This window comes from Cervus canadensis, chromosome 2, assembly GCF_019320065.1.
Source record: "Cervus canadensis isolate Bull #8, Minnesota chromosome 2, ASM1932006v1, whole genome shotgun sequence".
In the NCBI taxonomy this organism is placed as follows: domain Eukaryota; kingdom Metazoa; phylum Chordata; class Mammalia; order Artiodactyla; family Cervidae; genus Cervus; species Cervus canadensis.
Window position 1 is genome coordinate 96404013 of NC_057387.1, and position 24480 is coordinate 96428492.

Here is a 24480-nt window from a genome sequence, read left to right on the forward strand (position 1 = left end):
GACCAGAGCGGCGCGGCGTGGAGCGAGGGCAGGGGAAGAGAGCGGGAGCGGGAGCGAGCCCAGCCGCCGGGCGGGCGGGCGGGCCAGCGGCGCGCCGAGCCAAGCCAAGCCAGGCCAGATGGCTCTGCAGCCATCAGGGACTGCTCCCGTCCAGCCCGGCCCCACTTTAGCTGTGCAAACATTTCTTTATCCCAACAAGACAATTAAACCCAGCAGCATGAAAAGGAGTCTCCATGACTGTGTTGGGAGCGAACAACCAGAAACAACCACACACATCACAGGAGTTCTTGCCCCTCCCCTCCCCCCACCCCAGATGGGGAAGGAATAGGGTCTCCGGGAGAAGCCCGGGCGCAGCTGAGCCGACAGTCGACAATCGGGCTAAGTCTGGGCAGTCAGTACAGCGGGAACCATCTGACCCATCTCTGATGATGTGCACGCCCTTTCAGAGTGGTCATCTGCTCCAGCAACGATCCAGAAGTTGAGCCTGGTGACCTGAGAACTGCCCCCAAACATCCTCTCCAGCAAGAGCAATTCTCTTAAAAGCCCAGAGCAGGGTCCCTACCCACCCCAGTCCCAGAGCCCTTGGGGCTAGCCCCCTCACAACACTCCCATGATGCAGCCGGCCAGCTCCTTTCAGGCTGCCCTGGGCCTATGTGGTGGGCTCAGTTGCCTTGATTCTTAGGACATAGGGTTTTCAATGATAGGTGCCTTTGGAAAGACATATCTCAAAGTACAAAATACTATCTCTTTTTCAGCGCTTTTCAAATTTGAGTGACTTTTTAAATATATCAAAGATGAGAGCAAAGCAGCACATCTGGAAACTGCTGGGAGTGTTCGGGTTCCCTGACCACAGGGAAGGGTCAAGGAAAGAGGGCCACCTGAAGTCAGTGCCCAGTACCCACCTCTGAGGTGAGCCAGAAGGCAGGGCCCATCATGGCTCCCCAAGGGCAGTTCCGGTCCCTCTCAGCCCTCAGGGTGAACATGCATCCTGGCCAGCTCCAATTTGGGCTCAGTGGATAGACTGGCAGGCTGGCCAAAGACTGTGTCGCCCAGACAGGAATTGGGCCCTGGAGTGGCCTATAGAGAACAGTCAGGAAATGCACATGGTAAGAGCCAGAGTGCTAAGGGGGTCATTCATGTATAGATTCTAGTACAAGGCAGCAGAGAATATGTATTTTCCCTTTTGTTGTAAAGTTTCCTTAATGAGGAAATGTTTATTTTAAAAGCCTTGGGAAACATATTTGTAGACACTTCGTATGTAAGACACACGTGGACTATTTGTAATTGGTCCATAAATTTTCGTGTCATTTCCCTGGATATGGACAAGGAGCCTTGGGTTCAGGGAATGACAATAAACAGGAGTTACCTCAGTCCCCTTCCTGGGGAATCATGCATCCTCCACGAATGGCTTCTCATCAAATACTTCTCTCCCTTTTTCCAGGGTAAATAAGTCAGTCCTGTTGAGTAAAGCCTTCTTTTTTCCAATAGAGCCCAACACCTACCTCAGGAATCACCTGTGATGCCAGGTAGATGAACAGCAAAATGGAATCATCTATTAGGAGAGACAATACTTTACCCAAGGAGCTATGTTGCTTTCTACAAAAACGGGTATTTAACCACAAAAGAAATCCTGCCTATCACTACCCAGATTGAAGGAAAGAACACGTGTGCATTACACCATGTCTGCAGGCCCCTCTTTCAAATGCTCTCAGATGTGGACATATCTGCATATGGATGCAGTGTGTGAGCAGGGGGTGGCTGCAACAGTAAAAACTGTCAGTGTTTCCATTGTAAAACTGATTTTTTCATTGACCTAAAACTCAGTCATAAAACTTCTACTCTAAGGGACACACACACCCGTACTCACCCTGCCCCCTCAACAAAACCCTAAAGCTATATGCTTATTTAGGAGATTTACTGTTGTATTTAATTATAGCTTCTCTTACATTTTATGAAAAAAATTTATTTATATGAAGAGAACTGAAAAATCAGTCAACTATATCAAGGATTAGAATTTTAAGAATTATAAAACCTAAAATATACACAGTTAATTTTTGGCAATCTGGGCAAAAGCCACAGTATCCTATCACTGTGCTCTTTTGAACACTTTCCGTCCTCTGTTTTCTCACCTCCCCACCCCCCCTTACTGCCCCATCTGCCCCTCAAGCGCTCCCCTTGGAAGCAGTCTTGTATACTGTCACTCGATTATCTGAGAAATATTACTTATTTCAAAACGGTTCTGTAGGGAGGAACTGAAAGGCATCTAGTGGGAATAATCAGGCCTTCTAACGGCCCTTAAATATGTATTTACATAAAACAGACCATAAATATTCTGACACACGTCGGCATATGACAGGAGCCAAGAAAGCTGCAGCAGACTTGGTCACGGTGCCTCTTCGACCCTTCCCTACAGAAAAATGTTTCCCCAGCCTCCCAAAACTCAAAATCCAAAGCACAAATGCTACCCAGGACAACCTTGTGATGGCTGCTACCCCACCCGAGAGAAGGAAAAGAGAAAGGAACACAAATCCAGGGTCATCACAAGATAACACTCTCCCATGCACTTTGTACCTTTATTTCTCATTTAAGATCAAGTCACAAATGCAACTCTAGATAATGTGAGTGGACAAACATTCTACACTCAGACATGCCTATAGATCTAACATTTGTGTAAAAGGAAAAAAGAGAACACAAAATACTCACTAAAGGAAGGATATTTTAAACAAATAAAAGGGGGAAGGGCTCCAATTTATACAACACTACAATTTGAAATAAAGAAGTGTCCCCACCCTTCTGATCAGAATCTCATTAATTTCAAGGTCAGAATTCCATTTCACTTTGGGAGACAGACTCATTTAATTTTTCTCCACCCAGGCGTATTCCTGTGTGAGGGATCCATCTCCATGGGGGATGACACCCCCACACAATGCGAACCAGGCCAACAGAAGAGTTATGGCTTTGACACTCAGAGGGGAATGGATATCCGCATCTATGAGTTCTGACTTGACTAACAAGCTTCCTCCTGCTCTGGGGGTCTGATACAGGTTTGGGCTAAAAAATGGAAAAATGGAGACAAGCTGGATTTGTTAGGAAAGAAAGGTTTCTTGATCTCCAGGTGTTACTTTGTGGCATGTTAGTTTTGAGAGGGTTTCATTTTCAACTTGTGTTTGGAGAAAAAAGGAGCAGACTTGGTCACACCCGAAACCAGGGCAGTTTTGGCCAGAGGTCAGGTTAAAGCTCGCCTTGATCACTTGCACACTGACAAATGAAAACTAAACTAAACTAAAACAGACAGACACAACGGCAACCCGTGTTCAGCAAGTATATCCCCAAAGCAGAATCATTGCGAACACACACACACACACACACATCAGTTGTACAGAAAGGGGGAAAGGTGGAATGGGAGCTAAAGCAAAAGACAGAGAGAACACCGGCAGTTGTGCTGTCAGATAGCAGCCTTCTCCCTGAAGTGGGGAGGTCTCAGGCTTACAGACGCTGACATAAAAGACCCACTCGCAACATATTTCAAAACCAAAGAGCGATGGATTTACAAGGCAGGTTGATTTTATGATGACTTTTATTGAAAAGGTACGCTGGGTTTAGGCAGATGCCTTTTAGCGCAGGAAAGTTAACACAGTGCCTAATTCAAGGAGACAGCCTGAGGAAGCAGCGCCGACAGGGGAGAGAGCAGCAACGTCTCTATTACTCTCCTCGGCATCATAAAGAGAAGAGAAAAAAATGGCATTCGTGATGGTGGTTATAGAGAGGACGGGGGAGCACAAAAAATAGAGAAGAGGGAAAGCAAACCTCAAATGTAGTTTTCTTAAGAAAATAAAATGAAGCAAATCTTAGAACAAAGGGTTGGTTGGAAAAAAACACCCTCAGTTCATAAATTCTCACCAGGCTTGAAGAAAACTGCTCTGTGGGGGTCTACAAACTTCAAAACACAATTATTTTCTGATTACATGAGAGGTGAGGATGGCAGGGTTCAACATTCCTAGTCTACAGGTTCCAAGCAAAGGTTTAGCCCCAACTATTAGTGAGTGTAGCCACAGCCCATCAAGGCCCTTGGAGAACATGACAGAACTGTTTCTTAAGCAGAAATTGATAACAGTTGTAAGCATCAAAAAACAAAAAAAACAAACCAGCAGTCACATAGACCAACCTGTCTAGTTCTACAAGGGACCCCCAGGATAAGCACCCAGCACACCTGTTAAATCCCAAGAGAACTTGGCTTTCTAGCTTCGCGATTGCAAGGAAAACACAGCTGTTTGAAATGCTTTATGGTGATTGACGACACCTTTGTCCTTCTCTGAAAAATAGCCTGACTTGGACAAGGGCTGAGAGTTGTGAAAATAAAATCACGTGGAGTCTGCTGGATGTGGTACAATGGAAAAGCTAAAAAATAATACCGAGGTCAGAGAAACATAATGAGGAGAGCAAAGGGAAGAGGGATGGACGGGTGTCTTCAGCGCCGCCCCCCCTCCAAATTCCCTAGGAACCTATGCTTACTAATGAAATGACATTCACTCTGGTATATACACAGCATCCCCTCTCCACTCCAGAGTCCCCAGAGAATAAGCCACTCGTGCCCCGGAAGGAAGGGCAGTGCAGGCCAGAGTGCCTCCAGCTACCTTCAGAAAAACGTTTCCTACAAGAACTATCAACGCTCATTGACAAGACACAAGTAAATGTCAGCACTCCACAGCTCCTGAATGGGAGAGACTCGGCCCTTCCCATTACGAGGAGCATGAAAAATGCCACCGACCTGTTGAATACTACTGTAAGGCAGGGCCTACTGGGGTTAGGGGAGGGCTGCACCAAGGTACTTACATCTGTCATTTCGATCCTCTGGGCTAGATGAGGCTTCCCGATCTGAAATGAGGCCAGAAACAGCAAAAATCTTCTTCCCAGTGTCGTCAACCTTAAGTGAACCGGGGGAGCTAGATGGCAGCTGTGTCCCAAAGTCATATTCCTTGCCATCTGCATCTGAGAAGCGCAAGTGGGGAGACTCTGTGTCATGGCAGTTTTTAAGTCGCTTGGCGGGCGTGAAGGCTGACTGATAACTCTCCCGGTCCTCAGTGGAAGCAAAGGGACGGAAAGCTCCCACTCCGCTGTGATTCAGCATACTGATTGGGGTGCAATCTAGATTTGGGGGAGCAAACTGCGGGTGGAGGTGTAGCAACGAAGGGGGAAAATCGCGATTGGCAAAAGTGCCTGGCACCCCACCTTGCCGATGGTACATAGAGGCAAAGGTGTAGGAACCATTGGTGAACGGAATATGCACGTCCTTGTCTACTGAGACAGGTACACCGAAGGGTCGTGGCTGCTGACAAGGGATAGATGCATCACGGCTGGCCTCAGCCGTGGACGCCAGGACCATGAGGGCTGGGGAGGCCAGCGGGTTGGGGAGGTAGGATGAGTTCTCCATCTTGAAGGCTGCCCGGTGTAAGTCCATCGGAGTCTCTTTCTGTGGCCCGCGTCACACAAGAAGCAGTCTTCCCTGGGAGGGAGTGGCACCTGGGAGCAGGGCAGGGAGTATTACTGGGGCATCATCCCCTTTTAAGACCTGTGGAAACAGCAAAGAGAAAAAACAGGGGGGAGGAAGGTAAGGGGGAGGAAAGACACGGGAAACCCCAAGTGATCGAAACACCATCCTTCTGGCTTACAGATGCTCGGGCAAGAGACACCACAGGCTTTAGGAGCCAGTGGGCAGCAGCATCAGACCATTTTCATTCAGGAAAATCAATAGACAACTTACTGTGATGTACGCGTAGCTGACTTTGGTCCCTACACGTTCCGGGTGAAATGCGCCTGAGCCCAGCAAAGGAAAAAAAATCATAAAACCTCCAAATACAATATTCCCTGAGCAAATGAGCTTTGGAAGGCCAAGTCACCCAGTAGATGAGGTGGGGTCTCTATTTTAAAGGGCCTGCACCTGCATACACCACTCATGGCAGGCCTGATGTTCAAACAGAGGCCAGGTTCTACTCATAAGACCCCCCCCCCACATTTGCATCCTCTCCTCATCTTCCCTAACAATGCTCGGAGACTGAAAAACCCCTAAATCAAGCACATTTAGACCATGAATATCTCCACGTGTTAGCCGGTACAAATTGTACGTGTGGATAAATCACACACACTGGCACATACATAAACACACATCTTCATGTATCATCTAAGTCTCTTTCCAGAAAGAAGTACTGTGTGAAGAAACAACAGCAGAATTATTTTTGATCCACACCCCTCTTTAATCACGTAGGCTTTCTCTTTTCTGAGAAGGAACAAAACCTTCATCAATAAAGTGCCTGCCATCTCTGACAATATTTAAAAACATAATGGGTGCCTTTGGCATATGTTCCAGGGAAACGTCTGTCTTCCAGGGGCAGCAAAGAACGGATTGGTAATTTTAGTTACTAATGCACTCACTCTTAAGTAGATTTGTAAACTGCCTTGAATTTGCCATTAACATTTAGAGCAAAATGTTAACAAAATCTCTGACTTATTTTCCTCTGCTTATTGGCCCAGTCAGAGTTGATGTTCGCTGAAGGCCCCTGGAACAAACTGGAGTTCAGAAAGACCTACTTCAATTTCCCTTTTAAATTTAGGTTGTACATTTTCATAGACACTGATCCTGTTGCAAAATTTATTTTGAGTAAGGGGTGGGAGAAGGGCTGTAGATGAGTCAGGATAACATAAGATGAACACTAGGACTTATTAGCTTCAGAAATACACGCTAAATAAAAACTTAATGAAACTCAAAGTGTAACCAAAAAGCACCATCTGTTACAAATTATAACCTCTAAACTAACAATCATGTCTCAAATAAAATTTGTCCCCTTCCTCAAAAAAAAAGCCTATCTACATAAAGGACTATCTTTGCTATTCCCTCAAACAGAGAGACCTCAGCTAAGCACTAGATGAATCCTCCCGGCTTAATGCAGTGCATAGAGAGTATTTCCTTCTCCCATCCTGTAGCAGACGTGTCAATGACTGTTATTAATTGGGAAGATGAGTGCACACCATCAGACTGCTTCCTCATTTGGCATCTTTCCTTATAGACATCATTGCTAAATTACCAGATTATGTATCTCACATTAACGGATTTTTCTCTCTTCCAAATTTTAAATAACTTTCCTGTCAAGTTATAGCAGTGCAGGGAATGATCTGCCAAGGACAGCCAGTTAGCCTGACAAGTCTGGGAATACTGTTCTTGGCTGTTTTCAAGTCAGATTAATGGTCATACAACATGGATGCTCTGAAAGTGGGTCCAGGGCTGTTCCAAGGGTTCTAAGAAGCTCCTCACAAAAGAAATAACGAACGACTTGTCTGTCACACAGGCAATACTACATGAGGCAAGCTGGAGAAAAGGGCAAACATAATACACTAGGGGTGAGGGAAGGGATGTTTTTCCCCCAAAATAACCATCACCCAGAGGATTCGCCCTTCTATTTTTACTTCCTGGATCACCTCATTATGTTAAATGAGTTTCATAAATTAGTAATCTGGCGACAGCACCGGACACTCCAACAGAACACAGTGAATCACTCAAACCTGGTTATTCATTTGAAACTTCATTATACTGAAAATAAATCAACAATATTTTCCCAGGCCACATCTCTTTTACTCCACTGTGTGGGCGTTGGTCTCTGTGGGGAAAGGAGGGTGCCAGTTTTCTTTTTCTTTCTTCCCCCCTCTTCACATTAACAACTTGTATAGAAGAGGCTTCAGCAGACCACAGTCATTATGAAAATCTATAGTTAATACACTCCCAATGTCAAAATGTCATGGGTTTAAACACAGAACCCCAAATAAGAAAACTAACTGACCCTCTTAATTAAAAAAATATGGATTGTAAGATAATCAGCTTGATGGAGCATTTGGGGGACTGTAAAGAGTCAGGCAAAGGGAAAGTAAGTAACTGTTACTTTTCTGCCTCTATGCTGATTTTTTTTAATTTAGCACTTCGTGCAAATCCAGATTAAAATAACTCCAGCTATTGATCCGAGCAGTGGAATTGACATTAATTTTAGTTCACTTCTCACTTTGCAAAGGGATCAATAGGAAGTAATAACAGCTGACATCCCTGCTGAAAGGAGGAGAAAGAAGGGCTGAAGACAGAAATCGAAAAGCAACCAAATAAATCATCAGCTACTTTTCCACGGCATCAGACAAACTCCAAACAGATTGCAAAAAGTCTTTGTTGAATTAACTAAACAAGGAGGAGGGATCAATTCACGAAGCTAAATAAATTGTCTGGCAGGCAGTGAGGTTGGACGGAGGGACCAACAAATATTGAGTTTTAAAAATCTCAAATCCTTGACGTGATGGTTTTGGTTCAGGAGTGTATGTGTAGGAGTTTGTTAAATCACACATCCGACCCTGGTTTAAAGTGATTACAAAACGCCAGCTAACTGAATAATTAGTGAGATTACTAACTGCGTTGTTAAACATGCCAGAACCAAGACAAATGAAACGAAGAAGGTGACGTTTGGAATGTGAAGATGTCTGAAACTGGGCTGATGCGCAGCGCTCCTCGCTCTCCCGCGCGAACTAGCCACTTTCGCATTGAAAAACCGAAAGCCAGAGAGAAAGTCTCAGAGAGCGGGCAATCTCCCACCCCAGCCTCTGACCAAACCCTGTCCAGGGTCTGGGCTTCGCGACCCGCGCCCGGTATCGGCGTAGAAGGAAGCGCCGCTGCTGCTGCTCCTGCTGCAGCCCGGAGCCAAACCCACTTGCAAATGACTGCCACAAAGAAAGCTGCAAAAGCCTCTTTCCCGGAGCCCGAGCTCTGAACGCCCACCAAACTACGACTCTGCTGGTAATTAAATCGCACACACAACCCTCCTCTGCTTATTACAACAGGTGACATTTTTGTGGTCTGAACCGTTTCCAAAAGCCAAGAATTAAAATAATAGAACAAATTAAACGATATTTTCCCTTTGCATAAATAAACTTTAAAAAAATTAACAGGCAACTTAAAAAGCAAAGAACAATGGGAAATGGGGCCAGGGTAGTGGGGGGTTGTTAAGAACTCAGGAAAGTTTTGGTTTGGTTTTTTTTTTAAGTTCACAGACTGCTTCGCTGGAAGAGAATTCCCGCACACTAAATGCCCTGGGGGTATTTGGAAACACCGCTCTAGCAGAAATTTTACCGCCATCTGCACGAGCTGAGGAAGCAGAAGGCTAACCTGGTTCCACCGCTGGGGCCAACGCCTGCGGTTCAGACGTGGCTGGGTATCCGTCCCAGATTTGGACCCCGACTCAGTTCGGACTTGGCCGGCGGGTAACCATCAGGCCAGTCCGAGAGTGCGGGCCCGCGGGGCCGCGGATGCACAGTTCGGTCGCTACATCTTCACCGGGAAAACTCAACTCTTTTAGGGAAAAGGAAGACGTGAAGGCGAAACCTACATAAACTTAGGGCCGACGCAGAGCCGAGTCCACCAATCCTCGGCCTGACCTCTCGGTTGCCTTTGCACAAAGAATACTTTACATCCCAACAACCTCCTCACGAAACATCTGTTTGTAACTTTGGGGAACCAGGGCTCCGGCCGGGGAAGAACCGCTAAATGCGATGGGCCCAGGTGCGCAGCTCGGTCTGACCTGCGGGGCTGCAGCTCGGAGACTACCTTCCATCAGAGTGCAAGGACCTCGCCCCCTGAACAGCCCCGCCCCGCGGGTCACCCGGGTCCCGGCGCCGCGAGCCACCGCTTCGGCGGGCAGCCCCCGGGCTCCTGGACTGCGGGGCTCCTGCCTAGGCGAGCCGGCGCGGGGGCAGCCGGGCCCTCCCGGTTCCCGGACAGCGGGCCTGGGGTACGGGAGGGAGGGCTCTGCCTCTCGCGCCGCGGCCGCCGCACACGACGCGACTCGCAGAACAGGTGTGTGTCCCCGCTCGCTCAGCGCACGGCCCCGACACCTTCTGTCACCGGCAGCGCGGCGCCGCCCTGTCCTCGGCCTTTCCCCGCTCGCCCCGGACTGCGGCAAGCGAACTCAACGCCACTTTTGCCGGGTTTCCGCGGGCCGGGAGAGATCGGCATCGAAGACGCCCTCGTCGCTCTTCCTCGACGCTCTTTCTGCCTTTCCCTCCTCGGCTCATTTTCCATTTGCGGGAAGAACCCCGGAGGCCGGCAGAGGAGGAGGCCGGCACCCCTGCCCAGTCGGCTTCCTCCAGCCTGACCCGCAGCTTCCTCCCGGCCCGCCCTTTTTTTCCTCTTTATTTTTCCTTTCTTTCCCCTTTGCCCATCAAGCCGAGTCTGGTTGAGGGGGACGAGAGGCGAGACGTGGCTGGTGGGCATCGTGGGCAGAGTCTTCGCTCTGAGCTGCTCCGGGGCAGGAGGCCAGGGACCCCAGACTACCGGCCCGGCCCCGCCGGGCATAGCTGAGCCCCACACCGAGCGCCCCCGCCCCATACACCCGCTCCCGGTGCGACGCGCGCCCGGCTTGGGGCCCGGGCCCTGGCCCTCCGCTGGAGCCGCGGCCCGGCCCGAAGCAGCGCGTTCTGATCGGGAAGCGAGAGCTCTTCCCCTGCCTCCGAGCAGCCCGAGCCCCGGCTACTTCTGGGCTCCCGTCGGCTGGGGTCCACCCGGGTCTCGAGCTCTTGGAGGGGCTCCTGGAGCGGAGGACAGACCGGGCATCCCCTCAGATGGCCTCACCACCGTGGGCGGCCTCGCCCGGGGGGCCACACGGAAGCTCTCCGCCCAAGTTTGTTGCGCCCTGGAAGAAAAGGTTTTCCCTTACAAAGCACAAAGGCGAAACGCCCAGGCGGAGCCCTGAAAAGCCCGGGGTTGGGGAGGGGGCGGCCGGAGGCTCGGGAGCGCGGTGGCGGGCCAGGCTCCGCGCGGACAAGGTCGCTCCGCCGCGGCTGACGAGCGCGGCTGTGGCGGCCGCAGGACTGCAGTGCCCGCCGTGCTCGCTGAAAAGTTTTGTTCTCAAGTCGGAGGAAGAGAAATTGTTACTCAGTTTAAGGCAAGTCTAAGATTAAAAATAAAACTACAAAAAAAGCCACGCGCCGCTGTCTGTACCGCGGTCCTCCCACCCCGCTCGGTGGAACTGCTGGGAGAGAGTCCCGGCCCGGGAAATCCCGGAGACCCCCCCTCCACGGGTCGGGCTGTTCTGAGACCAGGCCGGCGGGCCGGGCGGAGCGCGAGTTTACCGGCTGCGTTTCGAGCGGTCCACCTCTGGGCCAGCACCTGCCTCCTTCCTGCCCGCGGCGGCTCCCCCCACCCCACCCCCACCTCCTCCACGCCCTTCACCCCCGCCCCCTCCAGGAAAGTAAGCCGGGCCCCCGGGGGCCCCCCAGGCTTCCAGCCTCTCCCCGAGTACCCCACCCGGGCCGGCCGCGTGTTGTGTGGGGGCGGTCGAGGTCCTTTCTCATTCGGATAGCCCTTTCCCCATCCCGCCAGCCGCCTCGGGCACCCCGCTGAGTACCACCCGGCTCCGGCCCCGCCGGAAATCACCGCGGGATCCACGGGGGAGCCGGGCGATAGGGCATTCCGGCGCTCGACCCAAACAAAGTGGGAATGTGGCTTATTAAAAGATGGAGAAAAAGAGTCCTGCTCCCTTCCCTCGCTGCCCCTGCCCCCTCACCCTCCCTGCCTGTCCAATTCCCGCGTCTGGTCCCTCCCCCTCGCACCCCCCAAATAAAACACATTAAGGAAAACTCAAGACGGAAAGTTTGAGTGAGGCAGCGCACTCAGTGCGCAGGGCACCGATGCCGGGAGGCACCGTCGCGAAGATCCGAGACGCGCCAGTCCAGGTCCCAGCCCCTGCCCCTACCGCCGGGGAGCCGCCCGAATCCCCAGGAAAGCGACCCGGAAAGTTAGCCAGGCTCCTGAGACGCCCGGCCGCCCTCGCACCCACCCCTCTGGGGTACGCACACGCATCCACTCCCCTTTCTGGTCTCCGTACTTGCCGTATAAATTCCTTGGGAGAACGGTCGCACTTTTCAGGACACAGAGGGAAGGAGGCTGTGAGTGTGGTGCATGAAAAGTCCCGGGTGCGCAGAGCCGGCGGAGGCAGCGGCGGCGGCGGCGGCGGCAGCAGCAGTAGGCGGCTGGCCCCGGGTTTGTGTTCGCGAGCTGCCTGGGATTGCATGTACAGATCAAGAGACTTGGTTGGTGTGAGAGAAGGAGCAGTGCTGCCTCTCAGCGCTGGCTCTAATCAGTGAATGAGCCTCCACTCTCCCAGGGACTCGGAGACACACGCGCGCACGCACACACATACACGCACACACGCGCACATTCTCTCACACTCACACACATACAGGCACTCTGAGCCCTGAATACATTAGGGCACTAAGGGACTCTGGGAAATGGAGTCCAGACCCGGGACACTCCTGGAGAACAGACCTGCTGGCCCTTGCGAAAGAGCTGGAAAGTCTTGGGGTCGCGAGACGTAGGGGAAGTGGAAGAGAGATCCTGCTTTTGTTCACATTTACCCCCGCCACTGAAAGATCTCTGTGGATGGTTGGCTGTTCTTCCTTTCGTGAACCAAAAGCGACCAAGAGTAAATGGTTATCTTTAAAACGGACACCCACTGCAGCTGAATGACTCCCTCATAAACTCTGCCTTGTTCCCAGAAAAATCTTGCCTATCGCTTTGCTCCTGGAACGCTTCTCTGAGTCTTTGCCTATAAAAATAAGATAATAAATGAATATAAATAAAACTGGTACTGGCAGAGGGGATGCAGAGGGCCTAGTTTAGCACCCATATTTGAGAATAAAAAATTTTATTGGTGTTTATATTTACAGTTCGTTCTTTTCAAATAATTTTATATCATCCTTTAATTCACCACGTACAGAAAGATAAATAGGGGAAATGGATGGAGAACTAACATTCCCTGAGTGCCTTCTAGAAGCTGGGTTATGGGACTAAATGCCTTTACATAATCTCATTTAATCCTTAGATCAATTCTGGAGAGAATATTAGCACTATTTTATATACAGAAGAGGAAAGTGAGGTTGAAAGGGTTTTGTAACTTATTTGTGGGGACATGGTTAACTAGTCTAGGATAGCAGGTAGTGAAACCCAACCAAAATCTAACCCCGGTTTATGAAATCACTCCTTTCTTTTGTGGCTCAGTTTCTTAAACCATAGATTTCTCATCTCAAAAAGAAAGGGCGGAGGGTAGAATACATACTGATAATTCCTCCTCCAAAGAACCACATGGATTACAAATTGCCTACCTAAAAAACAAAGAGCCCTCCCAGTCTCATTCTTGCTATTGTTTCATGGTCTCCTTTTTCCTCACAATTTCTTACACATTAAAGTAGCATCTAAATATTATGTATGTTTAATGTGTTGTATGTGTTGTTTGTGTTTAATTTTTTTAGTTAGCAACTCTTTAAATAGTTAATTTGATCAACCTAGAGTTCTATGCTTATGACTATGTCTGTCTCCATGTTGAGTCATTCATTCACACAGCAGCATTTCATGTATTAGGCACTATTCTTCCCATTAGATTATTCTTTCCTGCTGGATTATAAGCTTCGTGAAGGCAAGAACCATGTTTGTTTTATTTAGCATTATACCTCAGCATCTAACAGTGTCATTCTCTTATTTGAATAAATAAAGATATAAAAGTAAAATGAACAATATTTCTGCCTCCATTATCTAGTAGGTGGGACTAGAGTTAGAAAACAATTTGAGTCGTGTTGTGATTAGGGGACCATGTAATTTATTGGCCTCAGACAAGTATAATAGTGAAAAGCACTATTAATCATTATGCTGGGATGGAAGGGAATCCTGAACCAAGTGGATTGAATGGTCACTCTAACTAAGTAAGGTGTTTCATTCATTCATTTAGCAAGCATTTACTGGGAACTCTTTTGTATGGTGTGTTGGAGAAACTACAAGCCACTTGAAGTATGAGCATTGACTACAAGAGAAAATCAGGAGAAGTGGGGCAAAGGACTGTGAACTTATTCTACAGCTGATGAGAAACACCTAGAGGGTTTTTCAGGTGTGTGACATGATGGAATTTCTTTGTTAAGAAGAGCACTAGTTACTGTGTGAGCAGAGTGGAGTTTTGACTGCAGGTAGGGAGACCAGCTAAGGAGTCTGTTAAAGGTAATTCAGTTGGAATGTAATAGGGCCTGAACCAAGGCACTGGGGCAGTGGGAATGGAGAAGAGGGGACAAATTACTGCGAAATCTAAAAGGTGGAATTAACAGGATTTAGCCATTTACTATAGTTGATGAAGGCAGAAAACCCTATATAAATCCTAAATAGTATTTTATTATTATAGGGCAAGATGCTATCAGTACTTTAATGTTCATTAGTAATAAAAGGCTTCTTCAGATGAGCTTACAGAGTTCCCATAAATCCAGTGCAAGTAGATGATACTGATAAGACGCCCCATGTCAATCACCAAACCAAACACTCTAATTGCTACCATATTCTACCGTCTGCACTATGATGCAAGTACTTAGGTTTGGAAGAAATAATCCCTGTCTACAAAGACAATCTGAATTTAAAAATCAAATGCATAACCCCCACAAAACCATAGTATTATCATATAATGCAAAATAGAATGTGTAATACCTCACTAATTCACAGGGCATGTGTCCAGCAACCTCAGCTATCCAAAACACAAAGAACCAGGAAAAAGCAAAAGGGGTCTCAGAATAGCCAAAATAAACATTACAAAGACCATGCACTAAAGTTAACACATTTTACCCCTAGGAGAATTCCTTAAGCCTTCACTCAGAGCTGATTTACTCTTTCTTAGGTACAATTCTAATAAGCTTGATTATTTGGCTTTCCCATTCACAGCTGATTAAGATTGTCAAATTAAAAGGGGGCAGCCATTAAAAAGAATGAGATAGACTTGAATGGACTGACATGTAAAGATACCTATTGCACTGTCCACTGTCAGTCATAGAACAGTGTGCAGAATATGATTTGATATTTGTGTATACACGAGTACACGAGTATACACATGCATTGACAGAAAATGACCAGAAAGAATACACATCACACTGCTAACAATGGTTGTACCTAGAGAGTGAGTGTGGATGTGGGGGAGGGGCAAGGTGGGAAGCCAAGAATGAGGGAGGACTTTGAGTTTTTACTTGGAATGCTACTGTTTCTGTGTCAGTGAACATATATTCTTTTATAATTTTAATATCCATTAAAAGACACACAATAGGAGCAAAAGATAGTGTTGTTAGAGGGAGCACACTGACATCAAATTGTGACCAAAACACAAGAAGCGAGAATAAGAACTCTCAACCCAGAAAAGGATGGAGTTATTTGGCGTGCAGGCAAGAAGTCCTATCCCATCAGTGTCCCCAGAGGATGTCATGAATTCCAAACCAGCATAAGGCTGGTGCTCTCAGGGATAAGTCATCAAGGAACACATTATGCTTAGTATATTTTACTTAAGTGAGGAGGCATGTAAAAACTTAAAAAAAGCAAATTCCCACTGAAAGCAGGTTTTGATACTTTAGGAAGTAAATTTCAGTTGCCTGGAAAATAGACTTTTGTGGAACACATCACTCCCAAAAGATGAGAAGGAGAGGCGATATTACTTTATGTAAGAGCAGAGGGGATGCAGAGGAGATGGTCCATAAACTCAATATTCAAAAAATATTGATTGAAATTATAGCATGTGCCAGTCACTAAGAAGACAAAGATAAATTTAAAAATAGTCCCTTCCCTCGAGAAGCTTACAGTCTAGCAGCAGCAGAAATGGATAGGAAAACAGTGAGCAGCACTGTACAATGTGAGCAGTGCTGTAATGGAAACTCTCGGTAAAAGATGGTGGGAACAAAAAAAAAGGTGATCTGAACTCTGCCTGGCATTATTAGGAAAGGAGGCAAAAAGTAAGTGGATGTTCAAAAAATAACTGTTGTATGGGACGATATTTAAACTGTTAAAAAAAAATGACTCTTATGGGATGATACTTCAATCAGAATTTTAAGGGTAAGTAGAGTTTGTTGTTGTTCAGTTGCTAAGTCATGTCTGACTTTTTGTGACCCTATGAACTGCAGCACTCCAGGCTTCCCTATTCTTCACCATTTCCTGGAGTTTGCTCAAAGTCATGTTCATTGAGTCGGTGATGCCATCCAACCATCTCATCCTCTGCCACCCCCTTCTTTTGCCTTTAATCTTTCCCAGCATCAGGGTCTTTTCCAATGAGTCGGCTCTTTGCATCAGGTGGCCAAGGTGTGTTGGAACTTCAGCTTCAGTATAGTCCTTCCAATGAATATTCAGGGTTGATTTCCTTAAGGACTGACTACTTTGATCTCCTTGCAGTTCAAGGGAATCTCAAGAGTCTTCTCCAGCACCACAAGTCAAAAGCATTAGTTCTTCAGCCCTCAGCCTTCTTTATGGTCCAACTCTGACATTTATACGTGACTCCTGGAAAAACCATAGCTTTGAACACATGGACCTTTGTTGGCAAAGTGATGTCTCTGCTTTTTAATATGCTGTCTAGATTTTGTCATAGCTTTCCTCCCAAGAAGTAAGTGTCTCAATTTCTTGGCTGCAGTCACCATCCACAGTGATTTTGGAGACCAATAAAATAAAATCTGCCGCTTTTCCATTTTCCCCTCATCTATTTGCCATGAAGTGATGGGACTGGATGCCATGATGTTAGTTTTTTGAATGTTGAGTTTTAAGCCAGCTTTTTCAGTCTTGTCTTTCATCATCATCAAGAGGCTTTTTAGTTCCTCTTCACTTTCTGCCACTTGAGTGGTTTACCTAGGGAGAAACTGAGAACAGCTCTCGGGATGAGGGACTAGCGTACGCTAAGCCTCAGAGACCTGAAAGTTACTGGCACGTTAAGATACTGCATTTCAAACTTTTCCACAAGAAAGAGGTAGTGTCTAAGGACAAGCCTGAAATGACTTTCTATTAGCTGGAAATTTATGTATCTTGTTTTATCTTTTAAAAAATCAATGGAAATTTTGCCTTCAAGTTCACAAGTATATTGTGCCTTAATACAAAACAATACTTTAAATTATTTATCATCTGGTAAAACTGATACCCTATGAAGATGCACCGCATTCACCCAGTACTTCCTTGTATCCGATGTATAACACTAAGTGATCCCCCATGGAATCTTGTTCCTAACTTGAAAAACAAAGGTATATAAGACATAGGGTGCACTGGAAATGTGAAGCAACAGGATGTGAAGGGTTTTGTTTGTCACACTAAGGAACTGGATGCTTCAGAGTCTAGCTAACTCCTATTTGTACTTCAAGACTCGGCTTAGGCATGGTCTCTTCCAGGAAGCTTTGCTGTCTACCAGTCCTCTCTCCTCTTCAACTGCTGTTAACCTAGCATCCAATGCATTTATCTATCCACTTACCACATTGTGCTGGAATTATTGATTAAGTTCTCAGGCTCCTCTACTAGAATTTGATCTGCTTAAAAGCAGTTGTTTTGCATAGTACTTAGCACAATAGATACTGGTATCTGTTGGGCTGCATTGATTTAAATCTGAGGACAAGACTCAGGAAGCAAGGACAAGATAAGGCGCTCCTCTCTATACTCCCACAGAATCTTGTGCCTACCCTGTCAATGCTAATATGAGACTGTACCAATGCTGTCTGCTTACTTGTCTGTCTCTCGATCTAGACCATAAGCTTCTTGAAGGGAGGAACCATTTGCTCACAAACACTGCATCCCAAACGCTTAGTATTTGCCTGACACAGCACAGTAGGTGATGGATGAATATGCAGAATGAGTGAATGAGTAGCCATTAAAAATTCTTAAGACAGGGATGACAGGATCAGATCAGGGTTTAGAAAAATAAGGTTGGAGGCAATTTTAAACGTAGACTCTGTGTGCTAAGTCGCTCTGTCATGTCTGACTCTTTGCAACTCTATGGACTGTAGCCTGCCAGGCTCATTTGTCCATGGGGATTCTCCAGGCAAGAATACTGGAGTGGGATGCCTGTGCCCTCCTCCAGGGGATCTTCCCAACCCAGGGATCGAACCCCCATCTCTTATGCCTCCTGCACTGGTATGCAGGTTCTTTAGCACGAGCACCACCTGGGAAGCAAAGAAATTAGGGGGAAATTGCAAAAGAAACATAGGACATGCTGGTAAAAGACTGTCTTAAGAAATGTCTTTCTAATTGGCTAACTTGATTAAATGTTCATATTTATTTTACAAGGCTGATTTCTTCCTTCTCTTAGGATTGCCAAACAGAGGATATTCAGTTACCTCGTTTAGGAAGCCTTCTCTGACCCCAACCGCCATCACGCTGGTGCCTCCGTGTACATCTGGAGGTCACTGAGGGCAGCGATTACGTCTTATTCATCTTAGTATCTCCAATGCCTAGGACATGCCTGCTCAATAAATGTTTGCTGAATGAATGAACACATAAATTGATCTATTAGTATACTGTACTCAAGTTCCGACCAAGACACAGAGGACCTAATGATCCCCAGCGTGCAGGTTTCTGGAGCCAGGAAACAGAACAAATAAAGCAAGACTAGATACGGAGGTCCACCTATTCCACAGGTAGCACAGGGTAAATTTCTCTCTCTGACCCCTCCATCCTCATTCTGAAGAATAACTCTCAATGAGTGAAAATCAATAAAAGTCATTTTAAGGGAAGTAGGTTTAGAAAAAGGCTCTGCAGGAGGAGAAAGGAGGAGGGGAACTTCAAGTTCAACCAATTTGGACTTTTTTATGAGAACTTGTAAGCTTCAAAAAACCTTTACAAAATAAAAAGTCTGCTTTTTTTTTCCCCCACACTCCCTTTCAAAAGGAACCCCCCTGCACACACTACAAACCAATAGTCTTTTTGAGATTCCCAGCTTTATAACCAGAAAGGAAAAAAATAAATCCACAGCAGAAATAAAAACTCCTCCATTTCTCAGAATGATATCAACAGGAAACTTTCTGAAGTGGTTGCAGACAGCTCTCAGAGACGTTCAACCAACATTGATGATGAGACTGACCCAGCAATCAATCAACAAATATTTACTGGCAGCATACTATGGATAAGGCATTAGGACAACGTTTTAAAAGATGTCCAAAAAAAGAGACATAAGATGCACTTTCTATCCTCTGAGAAGCTTATGGATTTGTGATGTTAAGCCATAATCAAGTGAAAGTCACTCAGTCATGTCCAACTCTTTGTGACCCCATGGACTATACAACCCATGGAATTCTCCAGGCCAGAATACAGGAGTGGGTAGCCTTCCCCTTCTTCAGGGGATCTTCCCAACCCAGGGATTGAACCCAGATCTCCCTCATTGTAGGCAGATTCTTTACCAGCTGAGCTGCAAGGGAAGCTCAAGTCATAATCAAAGAAAAGTTAAATAATATCCAACTCAGTTGTATGCAGATGAAATTTATCGAATAAGTAACATAGGCAGACTGTCATAGGATTTTAAAGGCCAGAGAGATCATCAGGATTTGAGGTGTCCTGAAGTCTTTTTTCTCAAAATTCTCCAAGCCAGGCTTCAGCAATACATGAACCATGAACTTCCAGATGTTCAAGCTGGTTTTAGAAAAGGCAAAGGAAACAGAGATCAAATTGCTAGCAGCCACTGGATCATAGAAAAAGCAAGAGAGTTCCAAAAAAAAACGTCTATTTCTGCTTTATTGACCATGCTAAAATCTTTGACTGTGTGGATCACAATAAACTGTGGAAAATTCTAAAAGAGATGGGAATACCAGACCCACCTGACCTGCCTCTTGAGAAACCTATATGCAGGTCAGGAAGCAACAGTTAGAACTGTACATGGAACAACAGATTGGTTCCAAATAGGAAAAGGAGTACGTCAAGGCTATATATTGTCACCCTGCTTATTTAACTTATATGCAGGGTACATCATGAGAAACGCTGGTCTGGAAGAAGCACAAGTTGGAATCAAGATTGTCGGGAGAAATATCAATAACCTCAGATATGCAGATGACACCACCCTTATGGCAGAAAGTGGAGAGGAACTAAAAAGCCTCTTGATGAAAGTGAAAGAGAGAGTGAAAAAGTTGGCTTAAAGCTCAACACTCAGAAAACTAAGATCATGGCATCTGGTCCCATCACTTTATGGCAAATAGATGGGGAAACAGTGGAAACAGTGACAGACTTTATTTTTGGGGGCTCCAAAATCACTGCAGATGGTGATTGCAGCCATGAAATTAAAAGACACTTACTCCTTGGAAGGAAAGTTATGACCTACGTAGATAGCATATTAAAAAACAGAAACATTACTTTGCCAACAAAGATCCGTCTAGTCAAGGCTATGGTTTTTCCAGTGGTCATGTATGGATGTGAGAATTGGACTGAAAGCTGAGTGCTGAAGAATTGATGCTTTTGAACTGTGGTGTTGGAGAAGACTCTTGAGACTCCCTTGGACTGCAAGGAGATCCACCGGTGCATCCTAGAGGAGATCAGTCCTGGGTGTTCATTGGAAGGACTGATGCTGAAGCTGAAACTCTAGTACTTTGGCCACCTCATGCGAAGAGTTGACTTTTTGGAAAAGACCCTGATGCTGGGAGGGATTGGGGGCAGGAGAAGAAGGGGACGACAGAGGATGAGATGGCTGGATGGCATCACCGACTCGATGGACATGAGTTTGAGTAAACTCTGGGAGTTGGTGATGGACAGGGAGGCCTGGCGTGCTGCAGTTCATGGAGTCGCAAAGAGTCAGACACGACTGAGTGACTGAACTGAACTGAAGTGTTTTGGGAGAAGGTGGGATTTAAGTAGGGCTTAAAGGAGTTAGGATTTGAATATTGAAGAGTGCAAAATATCACAAAAATAATGCCCATGGCATTTGTCAAGAAACAATTTACTCATGATGGCATCTTAAAGACTGTTCGCAATGGTAAGAGTTATTAAAATATGAGGTAGAAGTAGAAAGAACACTGCAGTTAAAAAATGAGTGAAGACAGAGTCTGAGTTTGATCCCGTTTCTACCACTTATTGATTACTCTCCAGTGTGGGGAGTTGTTCTTCACCATTTGTAGCAAATAAGTGCTCAGTGGCTGATAGATCCTTGCTCTCCCCTCAAGGCCGAGGTTTGTAGTCTGAAACTTCTAGGGATTGAAAAAGATTGCTTTAACTGAAAAAAAGTAAAAGAAAACAAACCTGTAGAGAACAGGTCGCCCGCTCTTTTGCTTTCACTCTGTCCAACAGAGCAGCATTTCCCCTGCTGGTTTCCATTTGGAGTAAGACTTTAGTATCCTTATTGTTGATTTTGAGACATCCCTTCCTAAAAGTACTCTTCCTAAAGCTTTTCTTGCTGAAAAGTACTCTGAATCCTTCTCACCTCCACAGTCATCCCCAAACTTTTCTAGACAATAGAATGCTTCTGATGGAAAGCAAGGAACTTTGCAGATTTCAGATTCCTGTTACTTGCATTTATTCAGTCATTGATTTAATAAATATTTATGGAGCACCTGTTTTTGAAAGATGAAAAGCCATCAAGTGGAAACAACTTCACTTCCCACCTCCTGCTTACACCTGAACCCCTCTCTCCTTGTTCTCTCCTGTTGCAGAGAGGGTGGGAAGGCCAAGAGCCCCTCCCAGCCTTTAAAGGCTGGACCCTCACCTGTGCTTTGGAGCCCTAGCTACCTTTGGGAACCTTTGCACTGGTTTTTCTCTTTCCTGTCTCCAATCTTCCTCTTTAGTGGTTCTTTTCCATTCAGTATTTAAATGTATTCAAGTAGCTCTCATAGGACACGAAAGACCCCCTTAGTCCTTCATCTACATGTTTCTTCAGCTCTCACTGCATTCTCTCCTCTCTCCCTCCCAAACTTATGGCAACTGCTACCTATATGCTCTGACTCTATTTTCTCACCTCCCACCTACTCCTAGACCAACTAATCTGGATTTTGTGCTTGCCATTTCTCAAAAACTGTCCTCGGTAAGATCTTCCAGTTTCATTTTTCACGACGATTCTTCTTTTAAATGCTTTCTTCCTTTGGCTTTTGTCATATCACATGTTTGGGATTTTCTTCTTTCTTCTCTAGCTGCTCCCTCTTAAACATTTTTGACAGATTTTCTTTTTTGCAACCACTAAATGTTTTACGTATTCTGTTCTAACATCTCTTCCCACATTGAATTTTTCCTAACGTAAATGCATCTACCTCCCTGGCTGTATCACCACTGATATACCTAAAACTGCCAAATCAGTAGCTCCAGACAAACAGATCCAACTGAACTCTCCACCTGAATATTTCGCTGGTACCTCAAACTTGGTATATCCAAACCTGGACTCGTTATCTTCATTCCCAAACTTGGTCCTTCTCTGGTGTTCCTTAACTCAGTCAATAACAGTGCCAGCTGTTTGGGGAACCATCCTTGATCATTTCTTCTTCACCTTTCATAACAAATCAATCACCGATTTTGTCATTATACCTTCTAGATATTTCCAAAAATCATCCTTTTCTCCATTTCTACTACCATCATCTCTAAGCTGCTGTAACAGCCTCCTTCTAGAAAGAGTGAATCTGTTTGCATCACTTCCAGTGCTTAAATTACGGCTGCCCATTGACCTAGGGTAAAGTTCACAGTCCTTAATATGGTCTACAAATTCTTACAAGTTCTGACTCCTGCCTGCATTTCCAATTTCATGGCATGTCCGTTTCCTCCAGTCCTCTTTCCTCTCCTGTCATATTGCTCTCTTCTCAGTGTTTTAATTTATCATATTCTCTCCACCTCAAGATCTTGCTCTCTTTCCCACTCCTATCAATCTCTGCCCTTCACCTAACATCTCCTTTTCATCTTTTCTTATTTCAGCTTAACTCTTCTGGACTTAGTTGCATAGTTGGTTAGTTCTCCTTTTATGTATTCACATGATGCCCCCCCTTTTTCTAATACTCCTCACTATTATACTGTCTGTCTTCCCTAATAAATAGCCCTATAATCTTCAAGAGGACAAGTGTCATACCTTTCACGTTTATCAATGTATTCCATGTACATAGCATTGGTTGTTGTTCAGTTGCTAAGTTGTGTCTGACTCTTTATGACCCCTATGGACTGTAGCACACCAGGCTTCCCTGTGCTTCACTGTCTCCCGGAGTTTGTTCATGTCCATTGAGTTGGTGATGTTATCTAACTACCTCATTCTCTGTTACCTTCTTCTCCTTTTGCTGTCAATCTTTCCCAGCATCAGGGTCTTTTCCAATGAGTTCGCTCTTTCCATCAGGTGGCCAAAGTATTGGAGCTTCTCAAGAGTCTTCTCTAGCACCACAATTCAAAAGCATCAATTGTTCGTTGCTCAGCTTTCTTTATGGTCCAACTCTCACATGACTATTGGAAAAACCATAGCTTTGACTGTACAGACCTTAGTCGGCAAAGTGATGTCTTTGCTTCTTAATACCCTGTCTAGGATGGTCACAGCTTTCCTTCCAAGGAGCAAGCGTCTTCTAATTTCATGGCTGCAGTCACCATCCACAGTGATTTTGGAGCCCAAGAAAAGAAAATCCATCACTGCTTCTACTTTTTGCCATTCTATTTGACATGAAGTGATGGGACCAGATACCATAATCTTAGCTTTTTTTTTTTTTAATCTTAGCTTTTTGAATGTTGAGTTTTAAGCCAGCTTTTTCACTCTCTTCTTTCACCCTCATCAAGAGGCTCTTCAGTTCCCCTTCACTTCCTGCCTTTAGAGTGGTATCATCTACATGTCTGAGGTTGTTGATATTTCTCCCAGCAATCTTGATTCCAGCTTGTGACTCATCCAGCTTGGCATTTCACATGATGTACTCTGGATATAAGGTAAATAAACAGGGTGACAATATATATCCTTATCGTACTCTTTACCAATTTTGAACCAGTCAGTTGTTCCATGTAAGATTCTAACTGTTGCTTCTTTACCCACAAACAGGTTTCTCAGGTGAAAGGTAAGGTGGTATTCCTATCTCTTTAAGAATTTTCCACCGTCTGTTGTGATTCACACAGTCAAAGGCTTTTGAGTAGTCAACGAAGCAGAAATTTCTCTGGAATTCTCTTGCTTTCTCTATGAGCCACCAAATGTTGGCAATTTGATCTCTGGTTCCTCTGTCTTTTCTAAATTCAGCTTGTAAATCTGGAAGTTCTTGGTACACGTACTGCTGAAGCTTTGTTCGAAGGATTTTGAACATAACCTTGGGGCTTCCTTGGTAGCTCAGCTTGTAAAGAATCCACTTGTGATGTAGGAGACCCTGGTTCGATTCCTGGATCAGGAAGATCCCCTGCAGAAGGAAAATGGCAACCCACTCCAGTATCCTTGCCTGGAAAATCCCATGGACAGAAGAGCATGTTGGGCTACAGCCCATGGGGTGGCAAAGAGTAGGACACAACTGAGTGACTAAGCACAAAAGAAGCATAAACATAATCTTACTAGCGTGGGAAATGAACACAAGTGTCCAGTAATTTGAAGATTTTGAAGGGCAGTGCATAGCATGATATCTAGCAAATTATAGTTAATAAAATATTAATTCATTCATATAATAAGCCACAGGCCAACTTTATCTTTATTTCTGTAAATATTTCCTTGAACCCTCCAAGCAGAGTTGATAACTTCCATGTTG

General features: G+C 45.6%; 1 protein-coding gene across 1 annotated transcript in view; it reads right to left on the reverse strand.

The window, feature by feature from the left end:
* The window catches only part of RNF220 (ring finger protein 220), a 227561-nt gene extending 215403 nt beyond the window's left edge, over positions 1-12158 (reverse strand). The window contains exons 1-2 of the mRNA XM_043461548.1: positions 11911-12158; positions 4834-5569 (exon numbers count right to left, since the gene is read on the reverse strand). Of these exons, the coding sequence (XP_043317483.1) occupies positions 4834-5458 (625 nt within the window). The 5' untranslated portion in view covers positions 5459-5569; positions 11911-12158. The remainder of the gene's footprint in view (positions 1-4833; positions 5570-11910) is intronic.
* Between the last annotated feature and the right edge of the window lie 12322 nt (positions 12159-24480).